The 24,919-nt window shown below is 39.4% G+C and overlaps 2 protein-coding genes across 5 annotated transcripts in view; one reads left to right on the top strand and one right to left on the bottom strand.

Moving 5' to 3' along the window:
* RPAP2 (RNA polymerase II associated protein 2) overlaps positions 1-9,793 on the bottom strand; it is a 73,644-nt gene extending 63,851 nt beyond the window's left edge. For all 4 annotated transcript variants that reach the window (XR_014025869.1, XR_014025870.1, XM_081323216.1 and 1 more), the window contains exons 1-6: positions 9,723-9,793; positions 8,407-8,446; positions 6,843-6,957; positions 5,770-5,868; positions 3,876-3,941; positions 2,142-2,230 (exon numbers count right to left, since the gene is read on the bottom strand). Coding sequence is in view for 2 of the 4 variants with exons in the window: in XM_081323216.1 (XP_081179342.1) it covers positions 2,142-2,230; positions 3,876-3,941; positions 5,770-5,868; positions 6,843-6,957; positions 8,407-8,446; positions 9,723-9,774 (461 nt within the window). In the remaining 2 variants the exon portion in view is untranslated. The remainder of the gene's footprint in view (positions 1-2,141; positions 2,231-3,875; positions 3,942-5,769; positions 5,869-6,842; positions 6,958-8,406; positions 8,447-9,722) is intronic.
* Positions 9,794-10,000: 207 nt separating this feature from the next.
* Positions 10,001-24,919, top strand: part of GLMN (glomulin, FKBP associated protein) — a 46,471-nt gene continuing 31,552 nt past the window's right edge. Inside the window, 4 exon segments of the mRNA XM_081322298.1 lie at positions 10,001-10,260; positions 16,062-16,119; positions 21,435-21,560; positions 24,020-24,139. Of these exon segments, the coding sequence (XP_081178424.1) occupies positions 16,084-16,119; positions 21,435-21,560; positions 24,020-24,139 (282 nt within the window). The 5' untranslated portion in view covers positions 10,001-10,260; positions 16,062-16,083.

The raw sequence follows: 24,919 nt of genomic DNA, 5'->3' as shown, positions 1-24,919 counted from the left end.
ATTTGCAAGCTGGCTTTCCAGATGCAGACTCAATGGAAAATCTGGCAATGAAGTTGCAACTTGCGGTCATATAGTCTCACTTAACAACAGCATTGCTTTAGCGGTGCTGGTCCCAACTGGGATTGTATTTTAAAGTTGGGATCTCTGCACCATGCCTACTCTGCCTAACCTTACACAGTAGGCAGAAATAACTGGGGAAAGATGAACCCTCAGGTAACCAGACTCTATCCTGATTTACAGGTCACAACCAGCATTCTGAATTGCACCCACAAGCTCACTGGTAACCAGTGCAACCTGTGCAGTACAGGAATCACATAGGCTTAACCAAGGCTTGGCCATAAAGGCCCGCCATAGCTAGGTGCAGTTTCCAAGTGATTTGCAAGAGAAGCCCCATGCAGAGTGCTTTGCAAGAGTGCAAATGTGAGATGATTAAGACACCTCACATTTAAGTGATTGACTTTGAAAAGGGAATTCTGACAAGCAAGGATGAAATTAGCATATCGTGTTAACCTAGGCCAGGGGTCAGCAACCTGAAACAGTGAAAGAGCCACTCGGAACCGGTTCCCTCACAAAAGGAAAAACTGGGAGCCGCAAAAAATGTGTGTGCATGTGCGTACATGCACGCTTGCGCAGAACAGGGTTTGACTGAAGAGTGGAGTCAAGGCGAGATATGCACCTACCCTGCATATTTGAATTGATTGGTTGAACTTTTTTAGTCCCACTTTTTTTTTTTGGGACTGCACATGGCAGAGGACTGGGAGCCGCAGGAGATGGCTGAAAGAGCCGCATGCGGCTCCGGAGCCGCGGGTTGCAGTCCTGTGACCTAGGCGAAGGCCCTTCTGGCTTAGACCTATGCGTGAAGGAGGGAAGTGAACCTTTTAAGAAATAAAATAGCTTCTGAATATCATGATTATCTTGAGATATTTCTGGACCAATCTAACTGAAATAGATTTTTCTCTAACTTGAAATTTCAAATTAAAAATGATTGTTGCAATTGCATAGGCATCTAGTAGAAAAATAGTTATTTTTTAATTTTCTAACATTTATTTTTGCTGTTTTTGCTATGGGATAGATTTCGAGTTCTACTCATTAAATCTGTATGGCTTTATTTCTTGGTAACAGATATGCCTTATGATACATTGACACCCAGTGGATACTGGGTTAGTTGCAAGTCATAATATTTTAGCTTAGTCATAACGCCATTCTTACATTATTGGACAGTTTCCTTTGATATCTTTTTGATATAAACTGCTACAGGCAAAGGACACTGTTCAGCTATTTTGTTTTTTCTATCATTATATGAAAGGGGGAAAAAAGAGGGATAGGAAATACAAGAAGATAATTCCTAATGGAACAAGTATCTAGATCACTACAACCCTTTTAATTTTTATGAATTATTATATACAATAAATGCTGCATGTGGAAGCATTTTAAAGATGAGAGTCCTTGTTTGGTATCATCATCACTAAAATTAGAACAAGTAGTCCAATATGATTAGGGAAAATAATCCTGCTTTCTAGGTGAAAAGGTCTTATCTAGACTTTAGATAAGGCATGGTTTCCAAATCAAGCAGGACAGTACTGACTACCATTTCCCTGATCGCTGCTGATAACAAATAGTAAAACAATACTTGACCCCAATTCTTGGCATCCTTGAAGAACATTGCTCCCTTGCCTTTTTAATTATTAGATCGATCACCAATACTTAAAAGGGGTCCTTCCCATCTGTACCTAACCACAGCACAAACATGCCCTGACAATATCATTTTTCTGCCATGTCTTCATAACATTGCCGTCATTTTGCCTTCAGTCCATGAATAAGAAATGCTTAAATCACCTTTAGATGTACCAATTGTAAAGCAGTAGTAATAGAAATATTTTCCCCTTTCCAGGGCAAGCTGAAGATGTGATATAATCTGTTACACTACTATACCTTGGATAGAAGTCAGATAATGATCTAAAACAAAAACAATCAATATAGGATATGGATTGACAAACCATTAAATAGCAGTCCGTTTAGCCATAGTTAAGGGATGTTTTTACTCAGTCTAGAGATAAAAAAAATAATCTAAAATACACATTGGTCAGACAGGACAATCTTTAAAATCAGTGCAGAGGAAGAAATATTAGTTATCTAAGTACCTTTCTTCTTCTCGAAGCCATACTGGAGTTTTGGATATTTGGCCCTCGAAGTATTTTGATGCTTTGTAACAAAAATTGCTGCAAAAACGCTGCTCCCGACAGAAAGAAGAACAAGAACTATTATTTCCTTAATATAACAAAATTGAGATGAAGTGCAAAGTTCAATGGAAAGGTGGGTACGAAGACGCAATGCACACATTTTTGGAGAAAGGGCTATTCTCCCAGCTGCGGTTTAAACTAAGACAGCCAATTCCCAATAAAGGTAGAGAAAATAATTTTCCTGAAACTTCTAAGAGTTATAGCCTACCTACAGGTATATTAAGTTCTCAGACATGTTAATTTAGTACCTCTTGAGTCTTTTTCTCATTTTTTTCCAGTCACTTCTACAATAGCAAGAAGACAGAGATCAACGTATTACAGTATTATCAATTTTTTGTCTTCATTTAGTTTCTCCCCTTAGTTCCTGGTAAGTTTTTCTAGCAACAGCTGACGTTACCAAGCATTCCACATACCAAAGTACCAGCTATATTTTATTCAGTGTGCATGTCAATTACCCGAAGGCAAATTGTGAATAATATGGAGTGCTTTAACTAAAGTCTAGAACTATAGTTTGTTCTTGGCCAATACGCTGCAGCAATGACTTGCTGTTCAAACCAGTGGACAGTTTATTCTCTGTTCCTGGACAGAGGATAGCCAGCAGTTGCTACAAAATGAAGTTTTTGCAGCAGCATCTCTTTTGTACCAAATGTGATTTTACACACTATACAAGAGGTGAACTGGGGAGACAAGTGATTAATATTCTCCTACCACGAACATAGTGAAGCCAACCCCAATCAGATTATTGCACTCTTCTTGGTGTTCAAAAACAGAATTTCTTGGCCAAGAAAAAGGCGAACAATGGCAATTGCCACTTGTCATGTTATTTGGGAAACAGTCAGTAGTTAAGTGTTATGTATCTATGGTAAACCATAGGTATCAGCCTTGGTGAAATGTACATCTAGGTTTCAAATGTCAGGACTGAGTTTCAGCTTACATGGAAGTGTTAATGCCTACAGTCCCCTGATGCTGACAACTAACTTATACTAATGGTTAACTATTTAATGACATTACAGTTTAAGTTAAGAAACAAAAGAGGCTGCTTGCCACTCCTCACTTGAAATTTACCAGCCTATATAGGGCTACTCTTAAGAGAGAAAGCATGCAATCCACTCTTCCATTTCTCCAATAGCAACTGATATTAGAAGAGCAGCAAAGCAACATAATGAAATTATTTTCTGATCTGGGTTCATGTCAAGTCACATTTATTTGTTGTAGCCCTGAATACAGTACAGATTTACCCATAGACATTATAGTTTGTGGCTTAGTTTTTGAATGCGATAAACTATCACTGAGCAAACTATGATCTGGTGCAATACACAAATTCAGCCAATATTTATTTGCTCAAGTTAAACAGTCTGACAGTATCAACTTAAGTTGGCTTATTTTAAAAGATATGTAGGTGACACAGCTTTGAATAACCTGGGAATGCAAAGAAAATCCAACCACATTGGTAGACAAATGTAGAAAAGAAAATCAAACTACAATGGCAGACAAATTGACTGGAAAAACAGTAAGTGAAAATCGGGAGAGAAAAAAAGCTGTGTGGAGCTCTTGGACATAGCCAAGGTTTCTTTGCAAGCTCCTTCTTGTGGAACAATACATGAAACACAGTAACTTTAGGAATGGTAAACTTACCTTTCTTTCAGTAATATCATATACTTTGTTTGTTTTTGTGGAAATTTTATACTTTTGTTTTGGCACCTTAAAAGTAAGAAATGCAAAGAAGTTAACTTGATTAACTTAGTTCAGCATTCTTCTCCTTCAAGTAACATATTTATCAGAGTTTAAAAACCACCATGCTCTTTAATCTCATTCAGTTACTTGTATTAACTTTAGGCAATCTCTCCTTTACTCATCTTTTTTTCTCTATGGTACTGTAATTTTCTGCTGCCTGTATCAGACTCACTGTATTGTTTCTTGTACCTGATTCTTTACTATGCCTGTGAAGCATATTATGAGTTATTAAATCAATGCCAAGCATCTCAAAATGAATCAGTAGGCCACACGGAATCAGTATCCTTCAGGAATAATATTACTAGGTATGTTGCATAGAACATTTTCCTCTGTCCAAGAGATTTTTCCCCCCATTTAATTAAGCAGGAGTAAGATTTTCTAAAGTGCACCTTGTAAAGGGATTGACTCAAAATAGGTTACAGGGGATAAGGGAAACCTCTGAAGCTGCTGCTGCTCTTTTAGTCCTTTCTTGATATGGATTTAATGAGAGGAACAGAAAAGTTTGCTTTCTTTTCAATGAATAATGATCTACAGGATTGTAGTATACAATCCTGGGGCATTCTGTTGTTGCTGTAATAAAGCACCATAATAACCGTAGCTGCTGAGAGTTGTACTTCATTAGATTCCCATCTCTAAACTGCAGTTGCTCTTAACTCTGAGTCTGTAAAATAAGCTAGCTTTATAAATGATTAAACTCTGTTTACTGTACTAATCAAAAAGCAAAAACAGGAGTGACAAGTAGATGTTATTTACCACTTACCAAATTGAAAACTTTAAAAATGCCAAGAATATGTCTCTTGTTGAATTTAAATTATACACAATATGGAGCTGTAATTCAATGGTAGGACTCTCCCCCCCCAAAAAAAAAATAAAAAATCCAATCCCAGGTTTATCTACTTAGGACTGGAAAAGTTTCTTCCTGAAATCCTGGAAATGTGCTGCTAAAACAACGTAGACACTGTTGGCTTAGATCAGAGGCCCCAACCTTTTGAGCACCAGGGACAGGTTCTGTGGAGAGGTGTTTTTTTTGTGTGAACCGGAGGAAGCGTGGTTTCATGTACTGCCTGCATCCCACAGATGAGACTCTGCTTGTTTGCGCTGGACCAGTTTCTGGCATGCCGCGGCCCGGTGCCAGTCCATTGACCAGAGGTTGGGGACCCCTGGCTTGGATGGCGCAATGATCTAACTTCATCACTGGATTCATACAACCTAATAAACTGTACTATGGTTTTGCTGTTTAAGCATGACATGTAAATCCAGCCAAGCAGTTAACAATCCCAATTAAAATCATGACACAATGGCTGAACCCTTGTAGATTCTACAAAACTATTGTTATGCGTTATATGAGGACCCAGATTGTTGGGGGCAATAAGCTTTGTAATAATGCCGCTGGGGGGGGGGAAAGCCCTAATAAGCAGGCATATACATAGAATGAAGGCTATTGCTAAGCACATTTCATTTGTGCTTAGATTGTAAGCCGCCCTGAGTCTTTGGAGAAGGGCGGGATATAAATGGGATTAAAATAAAAATAAATATGCGTTTGAACAACATTAAACCCTTTGGAGCCAAAGCTTCTGAGCCCCTCTTTCTTCCAGTCACGCTAAACATCAATTTAACTTAATTTAATCTGGGGGCAATCCTAATCTCTACATAGGGAAAAGAGTGAGTGAATTTCAATTGACTTCATTCAACCAAGGGCAAAATAAGCAAAAATCTAGTCTGAAACAATTCCCTAGAAACAATACATTTTGAATGAAAAATGGCAAGAGCATGCACCCCAGGCATAAACACTTACATTCTGTAGCTTATTTTGACAGAGTGGGTAGCCACATAACTTGATGATAAATCTTTCTTCCACCACATCTTGGTAGTGAGAAGGTGTTATAAGCCTCCCCTGAAATGATAAAACCAAGAGGATCCTGTTAAAACTACTTTCATGTGGTAATAAATGCAACGTTTTAGAATTTAGGAGACTCTAAAAACTAAGAGGATATTTAACATAGCACAATGTTTCTAATCTGTTCAACAGTCAAAAATTCAATTGGCAAATCCCCAAAATTTCAGTCCTACTCTTTTTTAAAACAAATACAAATTTAAGTTAAAGCATTATGTCTCCCGCAGAGAAAAGACCCTGCCCAAACGTCCCAAAGGGGCTTTTTTCACGAGGCAACTAGACTTCCTTGTTTTTCTTTGAAGACATTTCGCTTCTCATCCAAGAAGTTTCTTCAACTCTGACTGGGAGGTGGGGAATGGCAGGATTGTAGTGCAAATGGGGATGGAGCCTTCTTGGAACTGTTGAAAAGACTGTGTTGTAGACTGGAGATAGATGATGTTGTAGGGTCTAGGGCAGGGGTAGGCAACCTTGGCTCTTTTATGACTCATGGACTTCAACTCCCAGAATTCCTGAGTCAGCTATGCTGACTCAGGAATTCTGGGAGTTGAAGTCCATGAGTCATAAAAGAGCCGAGGTTGCCTACCCCTGGTCTAGGGGGACTCTGTTGACAGAGGGCTGTTCAATTTTGACATAGATGACCTCTTTGACCCCTCTTTCAAAATCTGGACAGAGAGGACCGCATTACTCAGATGACCCCGATGACACAGATAAGCCTCCAGAGGCTTCAATAACTAAATGGCTAAAAGAATGCAAATAACCAGCTGTCTGCAAGGAGTATAAATCCTGCCATTCCCCACCATCCAATCAGAGCTGAAGAAGCTTCTTGGCTGAGAAGTGAAGCGTCTTCAAAGAAAAACAACATAATCCCATTCAAGTGTTTAATATTTAAATCAGCCTTTTCCCGATTTGGAATTTCCAGGTGTATTGGGAGCCCCAGGAAATGTAAAGAAAAGTATGTTTAGGAAAGAACATACACAATCCACAAAGAATTCTTTGGTAATATCCTCTTCCAACAGGTGTTCAACAACTTGCAGTGCTTTCCGCTCATACTCAATTTTTTTCCTAATGGCAGCTTCAAGTGCTGCTTTCCTAGAAATGAATAAGGATTTAACAATGTACATAATAGTTTGAAAACTCACATCAATTTGCTTAAAAGCTTTTATTTAGACATTGTATTTTATTGGAATGTTATATTCATTACATAAAACTATCCTTCTGTTAGGTTTATCTTGAAACTTGGTTTGAATTTTCTGTTGTGCTTTAGAAAAACGTCTAGCAGCTAAACACAAAGGGGCCTGCCAGTTAGAATACATTTAATCTCTCCGAAATGCATTCACAAAGATTATAGCAGGATCCAACAATCTTCTAGAAACAAGGCTGGTAATAAGCAAACTGGTTAAATAAATTTAAAGTGTAATCCTATAATCACAAACTTTAGAGCAAGTCTCCCACAGAATTTACAGGGAGCTGTCTTTGAATAAAAAAGTCCCCAAAGACCCACAAATGTATTTGTGTCTTCTGGTGATAAACCATTTTCTATAAAGTCCTTATCTAATGTACAGATAAACTTCAAGTTACAATTGTAATGGAACCTGTCCCATTACTGTTGTACAACAATTTGGTCACGTGACTGACTCACTTTTACCTTTTCTGTGGTGGTTGGTAAGCAAATGCAGCAGTCATAGGTTCAAATGCTGCCATCATTAAGCGAATGACATGGTCATTAAGTGAATCTATCATTCTCAATGGAGCAATTTTGCTGAAAACCAGAGATGCCAGTTTTCAGCAAAACTATTCTAAATAACAGTCATATACCCTAAGGCATGGCAAACGGTTATGTTGCTAAGCACCTGAAGTGTCATTATGTGACTGTGAGGGGCTGACCCTCTGAATTTCATATCCAGGTTGCAAGTCCCCTTTTTCAGGTAGGTTGTAACTTTGAGCGGTCTCTTAAGTGACCGGTTGTAAGCTGAAGCCTACTATAAGCCTCATCAGCAAAGGGGACAGTTAAGACAAGTAAATCTTGTTATCATGCTTGGAGTTTTGATACTTTATATACTATCTCTACAATATTATAATGTAGCAGTCAAAATGATAAGAGGAGGCAATCTACACTCCCAAAACTCTAACTGCAGAAAATTGAATTTTCTTGCACTTCAAGATTGGAAGCAACCCAAAAAAAGAAGTGTTAAACCTTTGTTGTAGAACAGAACCTATTCAAAACCCCAATCAAAAATCTGCTTTGTTCACAAGTGCATATGGCCCTCAGATATAAAAGGTTGTTCACTACAATATTCAAGAGGAAGGTATCCAGGTTCAATTTCTCAACCAGCTAGGGGAGTCTGAACCACAGAATCACAGCTCTCCAAGCATCTTCTTTGCTCCAGCTCCAAATATCTGCACATAACAACTTTAGGACCCATAAATATCTCTAGGCTCTTTTATATGACTGTTGGGAGGATAACATGAAAAGAGATCCCTGGAACTCTTTTAGAAGTTCGGACGTATGTATAAACAAATAATATTTAGAAACATTACCTTTCAGCAGCATCTTCATTTTTTAAAGATGGTTTGTTTCCTAATATAAAGAACAAGACATTAAGAACAAATCGCCGAAACCAGGAGATGGTGAGTTCTAGTCCCACTTTTGGTATAAAAAACAGCTGGGTAACTTGGGGCCAGACATTCTCTTTCAGACCAATCCACCTCACAGGGTTGTTGTTCTCGGGCAGAGGTCCCCAACTTTTTGGGCACCAGAGAGGGTTTTCCACGGACCGGAGAGGGCGTGGTTTTGTATGCTGCCTGCATCTCGCAGTTGGGGCTTTGCTTCTTTGTGCAGACCGGTTGCTGGCACGCCGAGACTTGGTACCGGTCCACAGACCGGGGGTTGGGGATCCCTGACCTAGGGCATGGTGGGGAACTATGGCCCTTATATGACTTCAACTCCCAGAATTCCTGAGGCAGCCAAAATTATGGGAGTTGAAGTTCACAAATCATAAAAGGACCATAGGTCCGCACCTCTGTTCTAGGGTAGGGGTAGGCAACCTTGGCTCTTTTATGACTGGCGGAGTCATAGCTGGCTCAGGAATTCTGGGAGTTGAAGCCCACGAGTCATAAAAGAGCCAAGGTAGCCTAAAACCTGTTCTAGGGGAAATAAGGAGGCAGGAGTATTAGGTAAGTTTGCTGCCTCCGACTCTCTCTCTCTCTCTCAATGAGATTTTACATAATGTTGCTATTAAAAGTATAATGTATAGTAAAGTATAAAATAATAAGTGTAAGTATAATAACAAAGAAGTACATTTGGGAAGCGCTAGGACTAGGTCAGGGGTAGGCAACCTCGGCTCTTTTATGACTCATGGACTTCAACTCCCAGAATTCCTGAGTCAGCTATGCTGACTCAGGAATTCTGGGAGTTGAAGTCCATGAGTCATAAAAGAGCCGAGGTTGCCTACCCCTGCCCTAGACCCCTGCCCTAGAGCCGAGGTTGCCTACCCCTGGACTAGGTCATTATTATTAAAACCAGTCGATCAACTAAAGATATTTCTTTCCGGCCTCTATACTGGGAGTACGATAGGCATTATCTGGCTGTCGTGACGTTAAGATTTCCTGGGGGTTTATTCCCCACTCTATAATGAATGCTACATTGCAAACCGCCTCCTCCTCTCTTCTTCCCTCTCCTTTGCCATCCCAATCCCTTGCCCGCCCCTCCAGAACTGCGGAATGGTAGCGGCCGTCCCGTGATTCATTCATTCGAAGGAAGTAGAAAGGAATGGCCCACGTAATGGGGAAGGGGGGGGGAGAAAAAAAAGAGTTGTAGGGCGGTGTTTTTTTTTTTCCCCCTAATGAAAACAAACCTAAGCATCTGGGTCCGTTCGAGGCACTTCGCCGCGCTTCTTCCGCCATCATCCGGGGCCTTTTCGGCGTTGACCTCTCACCCCCCGGTGGGCGTAGCTTGGGGGGAGGCGGAACTTGAAAGGAGGCGGGGCGGTGGGCAATGCTGGTCGGGGATTCAGCAGCGGCTCAGATTGAGCGTGCGGCAGGCGGCTGCGGAGGCGGGCAGGCAGGCGGGCAGGCGGGCAGGCGGTAGCGGCGCAAGGCGTTCCCTCTTTGCTCGCACTCCAAACGGTAGGGAGGAAGGAGGAGGAGGAGGAGGAGGCTATGGGTCTGGAAGGGGAGGAGGGGTGTCAGCTAAATTCCTCTCGGGTTGGCGAAGCAGGAATGGAGGAGGTGGGGGGGGACAGAAAACAGCTGCACGGTCCTTTCGCCCGTCGACTTCCACCGAGCTTATTATGCCAGCGGTTTTCTCCCCCCCCACCCGCCTAAATAAACTTGCATGGTGGATTTGCGGTGTTGTTTATGACGGGTCCTGGGTGCTCAATCTGGCTGCCGTCAGTAAGTACTGCACTGCACTGAGTCTTTTTTTTTATTAAAGAGTTTTACAAAAACAAAATTTTACAATATATCCCCAAATCCCCCCCCACCCCAAACCCGCCCACTTTCCCCCCCCCCCACTTCCCAGAGCTAAATACAGGATTATAGTTATAATAATCATATTCTAAATAAAAATTATGCACAATATACAATTAACCAAATTCATAATGTGCTTTAACTCCCCTTTAACATAACTACATACAAAGTACCAATAACAATATCCCACTAAAATCTACTCATAAGCTAAATGGAACTTTTTAGTCCCATATTTGTTCTGAATATAATCTATCCATCTCCTCCAAACTGAAATATATCTTTCCTGTGAATGATCTTTCAGGTAAGCAGAAATCTTAGACATTCTGCAAGATTCGAAACTTTAAGCACCCATTCTTCTATAGTAGGCAAACTATCCTTCTTCCAATATTGTCCCACCAGTAACCGTGCTGCTGTTATCATATTCAACATCAAATTAGTTTCTTTAACATCACAATCTACAACAATACCCAATAAAAAGAATTGCGGAGAAAACTTTATCTTTCTCTTAAAAATCTTTTGAATGTTCCACTGAGTCTTGATAAGAAATTAAAAGGAAAGCCGAAATTAAAAGGGAAGCATTTACTTTCCCACCCATTACCTGGAAAAGGGGTGCAACTTATCACATTGGTGGAAATGCAAGTTTTCGAAAGTTGTGGGGGGGGAGCTGCCTTTCTTAACTCGGTTTATTAACGGCTTCCTTTCCTTCCTTCCCTAAACATTTCTGGCTATCGCCAATTTCGTTCTTCCTAGTGTTGCTTTAAAAAAAAACTGCTGAGAAGTCCTTTTGCAGGCAGGGCAATTTTCATCAAGGGGTGTGTGTGTGTGTGTGCCTCTGTGCAGTTGCAGTGCTATCTGTAAGACCTTGAGCGAGTAAAGTACCGGTGAATGGTTTTGTCCTGATTTGTCTGTGTGTGCATTGATTATATGCGAAGTAATTGGTTTTCTCCTGTAGTTTTGCTTCCCAGAGTCTCCTGGAGTTGGAGAGCCAATAAAATTAAATAATTATAATAGCTCCTTTCAGTGTTTCACCAACCAGCAGAAAAAACTTCCCCCAGTCATACTTGCAGCAAGGTTTGGCTCTGTCCAGTCTTCTCTAAGCTTGTTAGTCTGCTCCCACTTACAGTATATCCCATGCAGGCATTTTCCATGTTAAAAACACTGTGAAATAAGGATATGCATAGAAAGATGCTAAGGTCAGAATTGCCCCAATGAGGAGGGAATGGGGTTCTGCCGGGCTAATTAGGTCTTGTGGAAAAGGAGAAGTAAAACTGATTAACTTCTGGGCAGCCTTATTGTTATTCCAAACTGGGGGGGTAAGAGATTAAAATTAACAGATAAGTGTAGTTTAACTTCCTTATTTTCCAAACACTGTACTAAGGAGTATTTGGGTTGCTGCATTTTATGTTAGATAAATTTGAAAATATTTTAATGTGGAAGGATTTTAGATAAATCCTTTTCTCTAAATGAAATTAAACAAATTTATATGGCTGTGACTTCTGTGTAAAGGTTTGGTCTGTCTCGGTGCTGTTTGAAGTTTGGAGAAAAATTGATGTCAAAAGTAGTGCATATTCACATGTGTGGTACAGTAATATAAGTCGATGAGTAGGCACCAACTACTTATTGAATGTTGTAAAGACTGGGAAAATATGGTTTTGATAAAGACTGGTTGGAGACCAGCGTGGAAGAATTATGTCTGCCAACACTGCCAAACCGTCCCTTTGGTCATGTTTAAAATGGGCCAGGTGATTTTACACACCTTGATATTGTTAGATGATGCTGGACTAAAAAGTAGCATGCTAATTTTGTATTAGTATTGCAACTAAAAATCTGTGGCCATGTTATTCATGGACTAGGGATGGAACAAGGACAGTGTCGTGGAACCAAAATGGGAAAATTAGTACTATCAAGGTAAGATTTTGTTGTCTTAATGGCAGATAGAAACAGGCCCAAACAGTAGATTTCTTCACAGTGTAGCTGATATTCCCTTAATTAGCTTTCTTTGCCTCAGTAAGCTTCCACATCTTTAATTTTCCTATTGATGAGTTGAAAGCAAGTCTTTGTGGGGTTTTTTTTTAAAAGTTGAAACACTGTAAATTTCTTTGGTAAAGGCATTGTGACTGTAATTGACTTAGTAGGCTTATTATATAAGGCTATTAGCCACTGCTTGCTTGGAAACATCCTGTTTAATTCAAAGATTAAGGCTGGCTTACATTATTTTGTAAATGAAAGAGGTTTCAGATTTCTAAATGCTTTATCAGGTGCTGAATCTTGGTTTCTGAAATGAGATAAGATTTCTTTTGTTATCCTTTCCTGGTATTCAGGGTATGCAATCTTTTGAGTTGGGAAATTTAGAAACTTGAGAACCTAGGGCAGGGGTGTGAAACTGCTGGCCCGCGGGCCAAATGCATCATGCCGAAACTGCACCCACCCCATGAGTTTGGGAGTTTGACACCCCCTCCCCTAGTGTGAGCACACTCACATTTCCCTCAGTGAAGCTTTGCTTATCCACAAATGCTTCAGGGTGGAAGTGGGGGGGGGGAGGATGGCATGGTCAACCATGGAACAAGTTTTGATTGGAAGGCAAATTAGCTCCTTTGGATGCTTTATAACATTCCAGTACTTATGCAAATAAATTTGAGACCTTGGATACAAGATGGGTGGCAATTTTTCTAAATAAATAAATAAAATAAAATAAATTTTATAAATGAATAGATTGTGCTAGATTATTTTGGTTTGCAGCATGAACACAATAGTTTCCCCAAGCACCATGTTACTACAGTTCTATAATCCTTAACAATTAAAAGTATTAATTTTTATTATTTATTTATGTGAAATATCATTATCAATATCAGCATGCATGATATTAAAGTAGAAGACAGCTTTTACATCAAACTCTGAAACTCAACACAGTGGAAATATTAAGGTCAGGCAAATAAATGCAGAAAAGAGTAAAAGGAATATATGATCCTTTGTTCTGCACATGTTTAGATTATTACAGAATGGCATGTGTGGCTTTACAAAAAATGAAAGTTTGATGATAGTTTGTTCTGAGAAGCATTAACACTTTTAATTTAGAGTATGATACTGGATATTTGCTTTTTAAAATGTTTTCATATTTGAAAAGTCACTTGTACTTCTGAAGATTAGGATCAAGAAACAACTAATATCAGTATATAATTATTTTATTCAATTGTGTCCAATTCTTGGAGGCTGTCTGGACATGTCCCTGCAGTTTTCTTGGTAAGGTTTTTCAGGAATTGTTTCCCATTGCCTCTTCCTTAGGGCTGAGATAAGAGTGATTGGCTCAAGGTCATATAGTTGGCTTTGTGCCAAAGGCAGGACTAGAACTCAAATCTCCCAGTTTCTACTCTGCTTTAACCACTGTGCTGTAGTGTAGCATATCCCTAACCTGGCTTGTTGCTCTGAAGTGTCCCATTTGTAATATTGGAATAAGATCTAGCTGGGAAACCAGTCAGTTTTAGTAGATGCAGTGGGGAACAGGATTGTTTCATGCCAGGCTTCACACCAAGAAATCTCAGTTCTGCAGATGCTTAAATCTTATTTAGTAATTTGGCTCAACTCTCTCCAAAATAACACAATTATTAGAATCTTTAATGAAAACAAAATGATCTGCCCTCAGCAATGCAATGAAGTCAAAGCCATTGTGTTATCTATGATTTAGAATTTAAACTTGAGCGTTTTCCTCCCACCTGAATTAATAGATATTGGCTCATTCTGTGAATAGCCTTGAGACATAGGTGAGCTATAGAGAGAAATTCTTGGAACTGTTAATTGCTGCCTTGACAGACTATAAGCATTTAGATTTTTGTTTCTCGCCTAAATATATTGGGTTAGCTGTAACTGGGATGGCCCCTGCCTGTATCAAAACCAAGCTCACATTGTGGCTGGCTGGATGACCATGCCATCCTCAGGCACTATTCCAAGATAAATGACAACTAGCCTTCTAATACACAACCTTATTCTCCCACACTTATGAGTATGCTCATTGACTCTGGTTCTTGCCTGCACTGCCATTGACAAGGTCCAAGGGAAAATGGTTGAACCATCTCTCATCTTTCACTTATAAGTACTTCCTCATAATTCTGGAATGGACTGGGGAAAAAACTACTTAATTTGATTTAATTTTATGCACCTTTATAAATAATCTAGAGAACATACCTAATACTCCTTCTTCCTCCCATTTTGCCCAGAACAACAGTCCTGTGAGATGGATTGGTCTGAGAATGACTAACCCAAAATCACCCAGCTGGCCTTCATAGGTAAGGCAAGACTAGATCTCACAGTCTCCTGGTTTCTAGTCTGGTGCCTTAACCACTAAACCAAACTGGCTTTTATTTGACTCTTAGTCTGTTCTACATTTGATAGCAGTGTATCTTTAAGCTTGCGAACAAGAGATTGAGAGGTTTGCAATCATGGCAAATAATCTGTAGCTTGGGTGTAGGGTGAGGATGAAGGTTCATTCTCCGAGCTTGTGGGTTGGTTTCTGAACGTTTTGTTATAGCAGGCTAGGTAACATCTTCAGCGGAGTTTAGGGGATGTCAGTTTCAGTGTTCTGTTTATAAGGGCTTCAGGTGCGGGTGTGTCAAATCAGGGTCTGTGGTGGGTCTTGTGATGGGCCAGGTGCGAGTCATCAGTGAGTCTTGTGATGGGGAGGTTACCTCAGGTCAGGGTCATTGGGAGGTGAACTGCTGCTGTTGGCGGGGCTTGCGTGGGCTGGTTGCGGGTCAGTGCTGTCTCTGGCTGTCAGTTGACTTGGATCTTGAGGGGGTCGTAGGCTGGTTGTAGATCAGTGTGTCTGTTGACGGATTTACTTGTGGAGTTCCAGGCTTCGATGAACTCACGAGCGCAGCGGGTGGTAGCGTGGCAGATTATTTAGTTGCTCCAATCGAAGTGGTATTGTTTGTTGTCAGTGTGGGTAGAGAGTAAGGATTTGGGATCATGGTGTTTGACTGCCAGCCAGTATTTGTGGATCCTGGTTGTTAATTGATGTGATGTTTGTCCCACATAGAATTGATTGCAATGGTTGCAACACCTGAAGCCCTTATAAACAAAACACTGACACTCCTTAAACTCTGCTGAAGATGTTCCCTGGGCTGGTAAAGGAAATGTTCAGAAACCAGCCTACAAGCTTGGAGAATGAACCTTCACCCTCAGATTGAGAGGTGCAGCATGCAAAGCTGATAAGGAAGTCCTTGATTTATGACCACCATTGAGCCCAAAGTTTCTGTTGCTAAGCAAGACAGTTTCTAAGTTAGTTGTGCCCCATTTTACAACCCTTACTTGCCACAATTGTTAAGTGAATCGCTGCAGTTGTTAACTGAGAAGCATAGTCATTCAGTGAATCTGGCTTCCCCGTTGATTTTGCTTGTCAGAAGTTTGCAAAAGATGATTACATGATCCCGGGACACTACAGCTGTCATAAATACATGTCAGTTGCCAAGCATCCAAATGTTGGTCACATGACTGTGGGGATGCTGCAATGGTCATAAATGTAAAAAATGGTCATAAGTTACTGAATATTATTAAACAGAGGCAGAATTAAGTGGACCAGTATGGCAACTCTTCATAAAGCTATATCCTTTCTCATCTCTTTCTTTCTCCTTGTTAGCTTTTTCAAAATTTCCCTGAAGAACATTCTCAGCAACGGGGGAAAAAAAGAAACCTGTACTGTACAGTTGTTCACATCTATTTTTATTTCATGATAGTGTTCTTGAGAAGCAAGAAAAAATGGCAAAAGAACTTCAAGAAGTAATACGAAGATGTGTAAGTACTTTATTGCTTGCTAAGTTATAAAGTTTTAAAATATTGTTTTCATCTTGGAAAATAATTAAATCTCATCTTCATTGTTAGGCATATGGTGTTAGCCTACAGTGTTGGGTTGAAAATATATTAACCATAATGCTATGTCTTTAAGAAGTTAATTGGCCAATGGGTGTGTAAGTGTTCTCATGGCCATAAGAGGAAGCTAGGAACGTAGCTTCTCTCTCTCTCTGAATTCACTGATCTCTACTATTACTGTTTTTTGCTCTGCTGTTGGTTTACTACTGTTGTAAACCTGAACTGTGTATTGACCTCTGGACCGGTAAGAAGACTTTGTAGTTTGGATTACTTCTTGGACTGTTGCTATTGTTTATGACCTAGACTGTTTATTTTTGACTGTGCATTTTTGTTTTTACACCACCTTAAACTACTTTTTTGTTTTTATAACTCAGTGTATTCTTGTGTGACTTTTACTGCTCTCAGTGCCCTTCCTTGTCTGTGCAACTCCTTGGTAGCACAAGGAGACCTCTGCACAACAAATTCCTTAACACTGGTTATGGGCCCAGGCCTGTACTGAGAGTTAGTACACACAGTATCCTAGCTGAGTTTGTGTTAGCTATTTGGTGTAAAATGGCACAGGAACTGTTGTCAGGCATCTCCTGGATAACCCGGTTGGATGGGACAAACTATGTTTCCTGGTCCACGAAATGCTGCTTGCTTTTGCGCAAGGAAGAACTATGGACTGTTGTAAATAACCCACCAGATACTACTGCTTGGGATCCAGATGACGAAGAGGATGCAAAGAAGATAGACGACTTTAAAAGAAACAATGAGAAAGCTCTTTGCATTATTGGACTAACACTGAATGACCAGCAGCTTGTCCATATTCGTGGTGAGGAGTCTGCTGCTAGGTGTTGGGGCGTTTTGCGAAGGCTTTATGTTCGAGACAGTGTGGGTGCACATATACACCTTACACGTAAGCTGTTTAGGGCTCGTCTGCAGAAGAATGGAGATATGCTGACCCATTTAAATTACATGAAGGCAACTTTTCAAGAGCTTCATGAAAAGGAGCTGATTTTTTCAGAGTTGCATCAGGTCTACATTATTTTGTCATCTTTGGATGAGAGTTATGATGGGTATGTTTCTTCTTTGGAAGTCCTGACCAGAGAGGAACTGACATTGACTAACATTACTGGGAGACTGCTGGAAGAGTCCAGAAGAAGGCGTGACAGAGACCAGCTGAGAGAGACACAGCCACAAGAGGAGCAGCAATTTACCACTGCTTACAACATCAAGAAATGTTATTCTTGTGGGGCTAGAGGGCATATAGCCAAATTCTGTAGAAAGGGTAAAAAACAGAATGTGAATAGCAGTGGGAAGGCTAAGAAGAGCATTGGTTTGGCTATTTCTGGTGAACCAACATCCAGAAATAATGAATTGTGGGTTGTTGATAGTGGGGCTTCACAATGCATTACTAAAGTAAAAAAGAGGTTTATTAATATGAAAAACAGCAACCAATATGTTTCACTGGCAAACGGTTGGAGGATGAAGGCCTCTGGTGAAGGTAATTCCTATTGTCCATGCATTGATGAACAGTTACCTATGTTATATATACCTAAGCTAAGATTCAACCTGTTATCTGTAAGGGAATTGGTTAAGGTTGGGTTTGTGGTAACATTCAGAGGGGAGCAATGCACTATTGAGAGGAATGAAACCTGTGTAACTGCAAATTTGAAAGATGGTTTATTCGTTCTCACAAGTAACCAGGTTAGTACAGTTAAAGCTAACTCGATATGTGAGAACAAGAAGCCACATGATGAATGTATACATTTATTGCATAGGCGGTTAGGGCATGTAAACTTTAACTCACTACGTAAAACAGTTGAGTTAGTAGAAGGAATTAAACTGAAGCCATGTAGTAAGTATTTGAATTGCAATGCCTGTAATCAGGAAAAGTGTAAGGCAACTCCTGCAAACAGGATAAACGGCTTCAAAACAACTGTACCTTTGGAAGTTGTGTTTGCTGATTTAATTGGACCCATGAAACCAAGTTTAGGAGGGTCATGTTATGTTTTAAGTATATTGGACCACTACTCTCGTTATGGATTTTGTTATCTGCTTAAGTCAAAGGCAGACACTTTCCAACAATTTGCAAACTGGCTGAAGTTCGTGGAGAGAAAAACAAAGAGAAAGGTTCAGTGCATAATTACTGATAATGGTACTGAATTTACAAACAAGCGCTTTGTTGATATGCTACAATCAGCTGGCATTGAGCATAAACGTTCAGCCCCTTATAGGCCTCAACATAATGCATTTGTTGAGAGACGTGGGCAAACGTTACAAGCCATGATGAGAACCATGTTAAAAGATTCTGGCTTAACAGATAGACTGTGGGGGGAGGCAGCAAAATGTGCAAACCATGTTCTGAATATAGTTGTTAATACTTCTACTGGTAAAATACCATACACAATATGGCATGGTAGAAGACCAAACCTTGATTATCTGCACACATTTGGCACCCCAGCTTGGGTCCACATTCCTGCGCAACTCAGGAGTAAAGGCCAACATAGGGCTAGGCAATTATACTTTGTAGGTTACGAATCTAACCACAGATCATATTGTTTCTGGGAACGAGGCACAACTAATGTATATAACAGTTCTAGTGCAAAATTCCTTGAGCACGTTGGTTGGGATAGGTTAGAGCAAGAAACTGTTAATACTGATCCTCTAGTGTTTAAGGACTCCTCTGATAACGTAACTAGTAATGATAATACATCTCCTGTAAATATAAAAGAAGAGGAGATAGGGGAGATAATAGAGGAATCAGAGGAAGGAAAGGAGACAGAAATTCAAAGCCCTGTAATTCCTTGGCGTTCAACGCGCATCAGACATCCACCTGATCGCTATGAAGCTAGTATAATATGTCAAGTTAGTGTAGAGCCATCTAACTATGATGAGATCAGGATGTATCCTGAAAAGGAACAGGCATCATGGAAAGCTGCAATGAACAGGTAGTTGAAGTCTTTGCAGGATCTTAAGGTCTATGAGAAAGCAAAACTGCCACCTGGTGAGCAAGCTATAGGTTGTAAATGGATATATAAGTTAAAGAAGGGTGTAGACGGGACTGTAACCCATAAGGCACGTTTGGTTGCACAAGGTTTTGCCCAAACTACTGAGGATTATGACGAGGTGTTTGCACCCAGTCTGAGGGCAACTACTTTAAGAGCAGCTTTAGTATGGGCGGCTAAAAACCAATATATGGTTAATCATGTAGATGTTGAAACTGCATATTTACATGCTCCATTGCAACATACTATTTATTTAAGACTACCACCAGGATTGACCAATGATAGAGACCATGATTGTTGGGAATTAAAGAAAAGCCTCTATGGATTGAAACAATCAGGCTATGAGTGGAATAAATGTTTAGTTAATGAGTTAAGTGCATTAGGTTTTGTAGCCAGTAATGCTGATCCTTGTTTGTTTAGAAGAGAACACAATGGAGTGTTATCTTTTATTATTCACAGATGATATTGCAATAATAACAAAAACTGAGTTAGAAGCACAAACCATCATTTCAAGATTGCAGAATAAATTCACAATTAGAAATCTTGGAGAAATTAGCCACTATTTGGGGTTAGATATTGTGAAAACAAATAGGGGTTTTAAGGTGTCACAAGCCAGTAAAATATCTCAGTTATTAAAGAGATACAACATGGAAATGTGTAAACCAGCAAAAACTCCAATGGCTATGGATTTTAAGGACACTAATGTTGAGAGTCCTGTATTTGATAAGACTATGTACCAATCTTTAATAGGAAGTCTTATGTATCTTAGTAATTGGACTAGACCTGATATTTCTTACTGTGTAAACCAATTAGCTAGGTACAACAATAATCCAACTGTTAGACACTGGCAATTAGCTAAACGAGTATTAAGGTATTTGAAGCAGACTATTCACTACTCGTTATATTTAGAGCCAAATTGTGAGTTAATCCTTACTGCATATGCAGATGCGAGTTTTGCCTCTGATACAAGCACTCGTAAATCTACTTCAGGGTTGGCTATAATGTTGGGTGATTCTTTGATTGGATGGAAGTCCATTAGACAAAAACACATAAGCTTATCTACAATGGAGGCTGAATTTTCATGTCTATCAGTGTTATGTACAGAACTGCTAGTGTACAAACAATTATTGTTAGATATGGGTTTAAATGTAAATGATCCATTCATTGTGTATGAGGACAATCAAGCTGCGATAAAGATGGCTAACAATGCTGCAGTAAGAACAAGATCTAAACATACTGATCTTCGTTATTTGAATGTCAGACAATGTGTCAAAGATAAATTAATACAGTTAGAGTATTGTCCATCTGATGTAAATATTGCAGACCATTTTACGAAGGTACAAACTGCTGTGAAACACAATGCTAATTGTGAAAGAATGTGCATAAGATTGTAAAAGTTATATATTATTCTACCCAAAGGGGAGAATGTTAGGCATATGGTGTTAGCCTACAATGTTGGGTTGAAAATATATTAACCATAATGCTATGTCTTTAAGAAGTTAATTGGCCAATGGGTGTGTAAGTGTTCTCATGGCCATAAGAGGAAGCTAGGAACGTAGCTTCTCTCTCTCTCTGAATTCACTGATCTCTACTATTACTGTTTTTTGCTCTGCTGTTGGTTTACTACTGTTGTAAACCTGAACTGTGTATTGACCTCTGGACCGGTAAGACTTTGTAGTTTGGATTACTTCTTGGACTGTTGCTATTGTTTATGACCTGGACTGTTTATTTTTGACTGTGCATTTTTGTTTTTACACCACCTTAAAGTAAACTACTTTTTTGTTTTTATAACTCAGTGTATTCTTGTGTGACTTTTACTGCTCTCAGTGCCCTTCCTTGTCTGTGCAACTCCTTGGTAGCACAAGGAGACCTCTGCACAACAAATTCCTTAACATTCATTTTTTTTAATCGTCTAATTTGGGGTTGTAAATATTGTCATTAAACTCGTAGGAGGATGGAGATTCTGTATCTAAATTATCTTGGATTAGACCCTGAGAGTTATTCATGCTGATAGGAGTTAATAATCTTTGTGAGCAACTCCTTATATAGTCTGTACTGAAAGAGAGTGTTAATTTTGTATTAATATTAGTTTGAATACAATACTCTGTGTAATTGAAATATTAAGAGGCTTACATGTTCTTATGCTGCAGCCTTCTTCAGAAATGTTTGCAATACTACAATATCAGTATTGTATTATGTTTTTGTATTCCTTTATATTGTTAATTATAATTAAAATATTTATTTGTTCAGCAAATTCTTGATGAAGAGAATTTTAAAGGGGAAGACTATAATCTTTTTCAAATTGCTGGACAGAAGTGTTTGGAGGAAGGGAATATAGCTGCAGTATTGGAAATTGTACAAAATAAAAAAAATATGGTGAGTGAAAAATACATATTTTTGTTTTATGTCTGATTACAAACATTAAAGAAATAGGAATCATTTATGCATTTTCTTGCTGTAAAGCAGAGGCTAAACATCCTAGTATGTTATTTTAATTTGTTTATTCAGTTTGGATGCTGCTCAACTCCAGCCAAATCTGGTGACTCACAGCAATAAATAACAAAAACAGTGGGATGCCAAAAATTGGCTGAAGCAAGTACAAATGTAGCTAGAAAATAATCACAGTATGGTAATCCAGCAACAAACATACAGGTAGTCCTCAACTTATAACTGCAATTGAGCCTGCAAGTTTGATTATACTCATGAAGGTCATAAAGTGGGTTGCCATGTGATTGCACCCAATTTTACAACCTTTTTTTGTGGTGATTGTTAAATGAACGGGGTGGTTTTAAACTGAACACTGTCGTCATATTAAATAAACCTATTGTTTCCTCTGGGGTGTTATTTTGCCAGAAATCTGATGTAAACACTGGCCAAGTCTTAAATCATGGTCACGTGATTTGAGACATTGTGAGCAGCTGTAAATGTAGGCCAGATGCTGAGCGCCCAAAATGCAGTCACGTGGCCACAGGGAGGGATGTTGGAACTTTGATTATGAGTTGTAAGAGCCTTTTTCGGCATCCTTGGTAACTTCATATCAGTTATAAGTCAAGGACTACCTGTAAACATTATAAACAGGGAAACCACTCTTCTCCAAGACCTGGGCAAATAGCCAGTTCTTTGGAACTTTCTGGAATATCATCAGGCAATTGATTCCCATTCAGAAGGACCAATGGGAAAGGTTGATGCATGAGTTTGATGAATTTAAGCCAAGGTATATTATCTATAGGGATGCGGTGGCTCAGTGGGTTAGGACGCTGAGCTTGTCGATCAGAAGGTCGACAGTTTGGCGGGTTGAATCCCAAGTGCTGCGTAGCAGAGTGAGCGCCTGTTACTCGTCCCAGCTTCTGCCAACCTAGCAGTTCGAAAGCACGTAAAAATGCAAGTAAAAAAATAGGGACCACTACAGTGGGAAGGTAACAGCGTTCCGTGAGCCTTTGGCGTCTAGTCATGCCAGCCACATGACCACGGAGACGTCCTCGGACAAGCGCTGGCTCTTCGGCTTTGAAACGGAGATGAGCACTGGCCCCTAGAGTCGGAAATGACTAGCACGCATGTGCAGGGGAACCTTTACCTTTTTATATTATCTATGAGGGATCCTGGGTGCTCTCTGAGCTTAGTTCTTTTCTTGCAGACATTTCTTTTCCCAACTAGGTACCATCATCAGATACTGATGATGTTACATAGTTTGGGTAATGAAACCTCTGCAGGAAAGCAGCCAAGCTCAGAGAGCACCAATGACCCTTCATTTCAACCCTGAGGTACAAATATTCTACAATAGTCTTGTTCCATATGTTTGATAGTAATATATGTCCAGTGGCATGTGGCATTGCTAACTAAATATCCATAAAATGTTTCTTAATTTTGTTAAGAAAAATATTTCATGTGAAAAGGGATAAATTCAAAATGAAGATTTGAGTTTGCATATTGTAGTAAACCATGGTCAATTGAGTAAATTTTAATTGGCTGGGTTTGTACAACATGCAAAGCAATAAACCCTTTTTAATGCACGTCACTAGTCAAATTGACGCAACATACTGCCATAAAACAGTTTGCACATTTTAATGCACTAAATAAATTAAGCTTATGTTTGAATTTATCACAGTACTATTGGGATCCATGCATTTGAACTATTCAGGAATATTCTCTGCTAATAAGTTTTTCTATTATAAACAGCCTTCTGTAACTGAGTCCTGTTTGCACTTGGTGCTAAAATATTAGCTTAGTATCTATCATATGAGCAAACCTGGATGTGTGAAATTCTGCTGCTGCCCAACTGTATGTTTATTTGGGAAGGTGCTCTTTAACTGGATTAATATGAGCAGAATGGCATGCAAAAAATATATTTGTTGGCATGAATTGGAATTTGAGACCTTTGAGAAGTAGAAGAAGACACATCTCCGTAACGGGTATTTCTTGAAATTCTTCTAAAATACTGTATGCTTCTTGTTTTAGACTGTTAGATGCCAGAACGACTGTGATTTTTTTTTTTAAAAAAGTGCATATTTGCGTGTGGGATGTAGAACTTTTAATCTTAGCATATTCTGGCTGATTTACTACATGCCTTGAGAACTTGGTGCTTATCACCAGATATTCTGAACTACCACTTCCAAAAAGTTGTTTTCTCAACCTGAGTAATGAGCTTTGCAACATCTGGAGGGCATTAGATCATCTGTCCTTGAAATGGATTTTGAGAAGCTTCCTGATTAATGATATATGAGGACCTAGAACAGTTTTAATGCAGACCACTGTATTTGCCTTTGATGTCTATTTTAATTTTAATTTTGTTTTGTCTTCTTTTTCTAAATCTGCAGCTGAATTTTTTCCCTCTACAGGTTATTATAAAAAATATGGGCTGGAATCTTATAGGACCTATACTCAAATGTATGCTGAAACAAGGGCAAGATTATACTGAGAGAGAATATTGTATGAAAATGCTAGACAAGTTAGTAGAAGTAAGTTGCAACATTTGTGCTGTGAACTATTTTGTAGTAGTATTTTTAAAGATTGTCCTTTGATTGTGTTCTTCCATGAAGATATAGACCAGTGATGGCGAACCTTTTAGAGACCGAGTGCCCAAACTGCGACCCAAAACCCACTTATGTATCGTCAGGTGCCGGGTGGGTATGGCCCATTGGGTGGGCATGGCTGCGGTGGTAATGGCAGACTGGGTGGGACTAAAAAGTCCAATCAATCAATTCCAACTTTGCGAGGTCTTTTTTGCTGCGAGAAGTTGAAATTGATTGATTGAACCTTTTTTTTTTTTGCACATGGCGGTGGAGGCCTAAAGCGAAAAGTTTTATAAAACCCAGTTGAAGGCCTAGGACTGTGGCGACGGTGCGCGTGCCCACAGAGGCATGCGTACCATAGGTTCGCCACCACGGATATAGACAATAGACATTCTCAGATTTGTAGGCAATTTATCAAGAAATGGGTATCGAACTGAAGAAACTGGAACATTTAATTTCTCCATTTCCATAAATATACTGGGTTTTTTTGAGAATGTGAATGAATGAAGTGATACTCAATAAGAGCATTGTTTAGGAGACTATCAACCACTTATTTTTCACAATCAGGATTTCTAAGAGAACGTAATGTAAATTGGCCAGTCCAAATCTTTCATTTGAATTGCTATTGATTCTATTTAAATAGCTAAATAGAATCAATTCTGTTTTCATAGAAGAAAACTAGAACTGTTTCTGTTTCAGAAATCCTATACAGAGCCAGTTTGGTAT

This window comes from Vipera berus (genome assembly GCF_964194415.1).
Source record: "Vipera berus genome assembly, chromosome: 3".
Taxonomy (NCBI): domain Eukaryota; kingdom Metazoa; phylum Chordata; class Lepidosauria; order Squamata; family Viperidae; genus Vipera; species Vipera berus.
Note: the sequence above shows the minus strand (reverse complement) of the source record. Positions and strands in the feature narration are given on the sequence as shown.